At 40.1% G+C, this 6,487-nt stretch overlaps 1 protein-coding gene across 1 annotated transcript; it reads right to left on the bottom strand.

Moving 5' to 3' along the window:
* Positions 1-2,065: 2,065 nt before the first annotated feature.
* Positions 2,066-2,856, bottom strand: LOC5566095 (60S ribosome subunit biogenesis protein NIP7 homolog). The gene is made up of 2 exons (XM_001650404.2): positions 2,651-2,856; positions 2,066-2,597 (listed from the first exon to the last, which is right to left on the bottom strand). The coding sequence occupies exons 1-2, from the start codon at positions 2,704-2,706 to the stop codon at positions 2,111-2,113; spliced, it is 543 nt and encodes a 180-aa protein (XP_001650454.1). The 5' UTR covers positions 2,707-2,856; the 3' UTR covers positions 2,066-2,110.
* Between the last annotated feature and the right edge of the window lie 3,631 nt (positions 2,857-6,487).

The following is a 6,487-nucleotide window of genomic DNA, read 5'->3' as shown; positions in this document are numbered from 1 at the left end:
TTTAGTGTGGCGCTGCATTCTTACGATTTTTATGAACACAGCGCACTATTCACATATTAGCTGCGACGCACGGGGCCCGAGAAAACAATAATTATAAATAAATGTTGGTCTTGATTTCTACCGGATACATAATATAATATAATATTGTTGAACAAAATGGTGTAATTTATAACTTATTCAATTCTTTAAGCATTTTTGCACTACTTTGCATTTATCACACCAACACTGGCGACATTAGCGTTCTTTGGGTAGTATTTCTGTTATGTAGTAGTAACCTCTATCGTTTTATTCTAACGATCATAACATAATTATCGTGAGCGTAGTAGTGGAAATAACATAGAAGTAGCTTTTGTATTTGTAGTTAAGGTATCATGGTAATAGTTCCCTGTCCTTTGGTTTAGAAAGGGGTATGGGCGCGTTCTGTCAACTTGGTCGAGGCAGATTTCTTGTGTGAACAAGTTACAACATGGCGTTCTAAAGTTCCAGAATGAAGTGTTGTGCATTTGAAGATGGGATGGATTCGCGTTCGTGCTTTACTTCTGCTTATCTATAAAGTTATATACAATAACTGACCCTTAGCTTAACTATTTAAATTAACAGTTGCAAATACAATAATCGTTTTGATCTTACTAACATGTCGTCGCGTTACCATTCTGAATGGCCGTTGAGAGAATATCACCAAGAACTTCTCACATGCAATAAAGCTGGATTGTCATACATTGAAACATCAAGGTTCTCGCTCTTTCGAATAAATTTTATGTGGTTCATAATCTGTTTCAGGGATTGTTATCGTGGGAATGTAAAGAGCGAATTTTGTATGACTTCAATGTACGCCAATACTGCCATAAAGCATGTAACAATCACTAACATTCCTTCTCTCTTTATCCTTGTTTTCATATCTAACCCGCTTCGAGGGATAATTCATCGAAGAGGAAAGGCATCTCTTATCATGGCAGCGTAATGGCCGAGAAAACGTCGGTTTGCGGTCGCATCTCTCCATCCTCGGTTCTGCCCCACGCTCGCCAAATCGATACGTACTTGATCCGCCCACCTAGCTTACTGTACTCCACGCCTTTGATAAGTATAAAGTTTCTGTAATCATTGAATACTAATTGAAAGGTAAATCAAATGAACTTATTATTTAACTAATAACAAATTTGTTCCACAGAGCGATTTACAAAACACCACACAAAATCCCTCCTTTCACATATACTTAGGCAAAACACTTCACTACCGTTATATGTATGACTGATTCATGTTCTTTCGACCTTGCATCATTCATACGTGTAGGGGAAGTCTAGAGTAAAAGCAAAACTTAAAGAACCTTCTGGTCAAAGATGTTGCGTTGCCTACTTCCAAAACTCCAAATCCCCCGGTGTATTATGGACGGTATGAGTTTTCAAACTTATGCTGGAGACTTGGCCCCTGACCCCCTTGTACATCAATAAAATAAAATAAAAAAGAAATTTTCTACAGTGAGCTCCATTTGAATTGACATTTCTTTTCAAGTGCGTACTGCGATCACAGAAAAATGCTTTTCTTGAGCATTTCTTGCAAGAAATTTCCCATGCATCGAGATGGGCGATTACTTTTCTGTTGAAGTGCATACTTCGCTAAACGCTTTTTGTATGAATAATCTACAAATTTGGTATGAGCTGCTACATTTTAGACACCCACCCACCCCCTACAACGTTAAAAAAATTGTGAACGGGCCCAAATGCTAAGTCCACTAGTTGAGGACCTCTCCCTCCCCTTCGTCAGAAATTCGTGAAACCCCTTTTCCCCCTTTAATACTATGTTATTTATGAACAACCCCTTAATGCAATGCTAAAGCCTGATTCGCTGCTGACAAGTAATTTCTTGGCCAATCTTGATGCATGGAAAATTTCTGCAAGGAATCGATCAAGAATCCGTTTTTTTCTGATCGCCGTACGCAGTTGAAAAGAAATGTCAGTTCAAATGGGAGTCGCTGTAGAAAAATTCTGCAAGGAATCGGCGAGAAAATTCTTTAGCGATTCCTTTTCAGTAGCAAATCAGGCTCAAAGAAAAAAAAAACGACCATGAATTGATTGTATAAAATGTAGAAAACAACTTACTTTATTGATCTGATCTATATAAGTGTATCTTCGGATCTTATGTACTCCCCAATATCAGCTTGATGGAAGCATACTGTTACCAAGGGATCAGCAAGTTTGCAGTCTGCAGTCGATTTTGCCGCCACGCCGAATCCCAGAGGTGTATCGTTCATCGACATCACAATTACGCCTTGATACATGGGGGTATTCTCCGTGATTCTGCCCAAGCCGGTTTTGGTAATGTGGTTTCCGTACAGGAACTGCTGCTCTGTTGAGGGTTTAACCCAGATCTTGTACTGAGCATACGGCGCCAAAAATGTTAACGCCGTGATGTGAAGGATGAATTTGTTTCCTTTCGTAAATTTACCGAAACACGTACCGAGGGATACAAGCTCATTCTTCTTGAGGCCTTCAGCAAGTTTAAGAATCTTCTCTGATACATAGTACACGCGGGAGTTCATTTCCCTAAAGCAGTAGGTTCCATCTGGTCGATCGATTAGAAGCTTCACGTTTGGTCCAATACTGAAAATTTGAAGATTAAAATGATGCCATAAAACATAAAACAAACTACTTACTATTTAGACAGCTTCTCAAATAAGATTTTTGTTTTCTCCTCCGTTAAACGTTTCATATTTATTCTTGTTTTTAATTAGAACTACTTACAGAAAAGTGAGGAAAGTTTTTAGGAATTTTTCAAACTTTCAACCTGCAGCACGTTGTTTGTTTTTAGTTCAACACGCTGCTGTGGACCGGACTGATGATGAAGATTTGACAGAATGATGATGACAGTCGAACACACTACCACATTCGAATCAGCACGCTAATCAAATTGTACTCATCAAATGGAGATTAACACTCCCAGGTTAACACCAATAGGCCTGTTCATCTAAACGGAGACGGAATTCAACTCAATTTTGGGTTGTTTCAACGCAATTCCGTAGTTGAGCCCAATAACTCAATTTTGGCTAAATTTCCAAGGTCCCCACTAGGTAGTTTGGCTTTAATTACAATAGAAAAATATACTCAATTTTGGGTTGATTTAACGCAAAATTGAGTTCTTTCGACCCAAACATAAAAAATTTGGCTTATTGGGCCAAAGTACCCCCATTGGGTAAATGCAGCTCTCTCTATTTTTGACAACATTCGTGTGGGAGAATGAGAAAACCGAGAGATTTTGGGTTGAAACTATAATCGATATACTTAATTTTGGGTAAAGTAAACTCAAAAATTAGGTAAAAATATTTCTCCGTGTACACTTAGAAAATCGAGAATAGGCAGCATCCATTTATAGGCCTTTTCATGTGACAGGTCCGTCTATGCATTTGTTTACATCGGTAGAGGCTCGGTGCATACACGAGGCTGTCATTTTCATAGAAGAACTGTCAAAGAGCTTCCCGATCAGCTGTTTTGGAACGTCATGTGAATAGGCCTATTACAGGCTATCGACATGATGGAGACACCATCTTCTATGGTGACAGAGGGCTCGATTGGCTTGTCAGATAGATCGGGCCCAGGACATCCTGTCTACTGCAAATCGCTGCAGTTGATATAGGGCATGTCCATTGCCTGATTTATTACGTAACGCTAAAATTGGAAAGGGTTCATTCAAATATTACGTAACGCAAAATGTTTCAAATTCGTACCCCCTCCCTCCCCCACGTAACAGCTCTTGTATGGAAAATTTTATATTTTTGTATGGACAGTAACACCTTGCAAGACCCCCTCCTTCCCCCTGTTGCGTTACGTAATATTTGAACAACCCAAATGTTTACCCCCCCCCCCCTCCGTAACGCTTTTTGAATGACAAATTTTAAATTTTTGTATGAGCCGTAACGCTTTAGCACAGACAAACAGACGTCACACTCTCACCATTGTCCATCGACCACCTTTTTAACGGTCGATATAAAATTATGGTAGGTGGCCAATCCGCCACCCGCAGCGCTCGCATCGTTTTTGTTCGCGTTTGACGTTTACACACTACCGCCATCTGTTGGCCCGTCGGCCAAACATACTAATTTTAGCATTGGGCGTACATGTCCTCGTGACTATGATTTTGATCGAGATTTGTTCTAAGTGTTACGTCTGTTTGTCTGTGGCTTTAGCCTACTCCCCCTCTCCCTAGAGCGTTACGTAATTTGTGGATGCCGCCATACTAGTTCACTAACTAGTATGGCGTATGATTAATATTGTATTGTGCATTTCTTTCACAACTGGACTATCGCAGAAGTTTTTACAAGTGCGGAAACGCTAATAAAAATGATTAATATTGTATTTATTATTTATACTGCTTCGCGACTAAAAATGTGTAGCGGGCCCCCCGGCTTGGTCACTGGTTTTTTTTCGGAATATTGATCAATCCTTTTCTTCGGGACTCGAAATCCAGTTTCGTTCGAAGGGATTTCTAATGGAACACAGACACGAAGCGGCATTCTGACAGACTCAAGCGGCAAGGAGGTAGGTGAATCATCTTAGAGCAGGGAAAGAAGTAAGGAATAGATTAGTACGCGTTTGCAAAGGAAAAAAAAATCTTTGTCTTAGAATGTAGAATAGTCCTAGGGATACTCTTTACGCTAGCCAAATGCCTACTGCAAGTTTTTCTTTGCTTCACAAATAAAAACTTAATTTAAGGGGGGGCGGATGTAGCGGTCCTGCCGACCGAAAGAAGCATTCCCCTCCCCGTATCGAATAATTCGAAAGATCAATGATCACCATTGATCTAGGAAAGAACCCTTTTATTTTTTCGATGATGTTCCACGCAAGTTGGTGGATTTCATCAGATGTGGGTTTTCACTAGGTTAACTATAAAACAAGCGATGTAAGCAGAAGACAAGAACCTTACTGCTTGTTGCTCGTTAACGTGCTCCAATGCCGGAGAATGTTTTTGTTTTAATTTTGTTTGTGTGTCAACAGCGCTGACTGAACGCCCCAACAAGGTCTCGATCACATGGCTGTACTAACTGAGCCAGAGCAACGCTCGTTTTGGCTTTTCTCTTTTCTCTCTTTATTTTCAGATTGGAAGATTGAGTTCCCCGCGGGAGCGCGATAAAACGCCCCGAACGCTGGCGGTGAGGGCGCTGTTCTGACGGTCTGTTCCAGGCGTTCGTTTTCGACATTTTCGTTCAAAGCTCAGTGGGCATTTTCTGCCAAATTGACGAGCGGGCCAATTCGGGTCGAGAGTGTTTGATAGTGATATAAGGTGGATAAAGTATAGGTGGATAAAGTATATTTCGGGGAATTGGTGGAACCACCCACATACGCGATCAGAATCGAGGGAAAAAGTGAAAGTGTCTCCATCGATTCCTTAAGAACGATTCTAAGGGCGGAAAGCTAGTGAATTGTGACGACTTTTTAATAATAAATAAAATTGTGAGAAGAAAAGGATTGATCAATATTCCGCAAAAAACCAGTGACCAAGCCGGGGGGCCCGCTACAAATGCATGAACCAACGTGTGAAGTTCGATTTTTGACCAACTTCGCCGCGCACTACATACAGACTGGTAGCCAAAAATATTTTTTCCATCAAATGTCGTATTTATGAGTTTTGTGATACAAATTTGATGTTTTATTTTCAAAAACAAGTTTTCGAGAGTAACTTTTGAATAGGGCCTATAGCGAAATAATAAATTTTTGTTACTAATGATGCATATGAGCCATTTATGCGATAAACGTTTTGCAAACCATTATAAATGTTATAACTTACAGAGAAATGATGATACGAATGATTGAGTGATGTTCATTTATTCTCTGAATACTTTTTTTTAATAGAAAATGTTTAAAAATATTGTACGGCGATTTCCAGATTGGACTCGACTGTTCAGAACAGCCGCTCACTAAAATAGCCGTTCCAATAGTCGGTGAGGGAATTGACAAATGAATCTGTCAAATTAATTCAAAGTGACAGTCAAGATTGACAAGTTAACATCTGGTCTCAGTTTGTTTTGTACCGCGGTGCCCGTTGGTGTTTCGGATCATTATCCCTACATCAGGGAATCATACGCGCACGATAAGTACGATTAAAACTACTTTATTCGCGACACGTTAAAACGGTACATACAATATACTTGCGAGACGTAAACAAACTGATCTTAATGGACAACACATAGAGCACAACGACAACCAAATTAAAATACATAGATGCGCTTCTCATGCATCGCACATGACAGTTATGCTCTGCCAGTGCGAGCCCAGCGGCGTGCGTGGTACCATAGGGTACACCGCAATAGGGTTGTCCACAACATCTCCCCTCTTAAGGCGAAACTGGATCATTTTCCTGTGAAATTTTTTTGATTTCCCCTGAGCCAACTTTTGCCTTTGCACGCCGATATCTCGCAAAGTTGATATGGAAACGCAAAATTTGGAACTCGTCGAAAGATGGGGAATTTTACAAGGAAAATAATCGCCGAAGACACTAT

The sequence above is a fragment of the Aedes aegypti genome, chromosome 1 (assembly GCF_002204515.2).
Source record: "Aedes aegypti strain LVP_AGWG chromosome 1, AaegL5.0 Primary Assembly, whole genome shotgun sequence".
NCBI lineage: Eukaryota > Metazoa > Arthropoda > Insecta > Diptera > Culicidae > Aedes > Aedes aegypti.
This window is presented reverse-complemented; position numbering and strand designations above follow the sequence as displayed.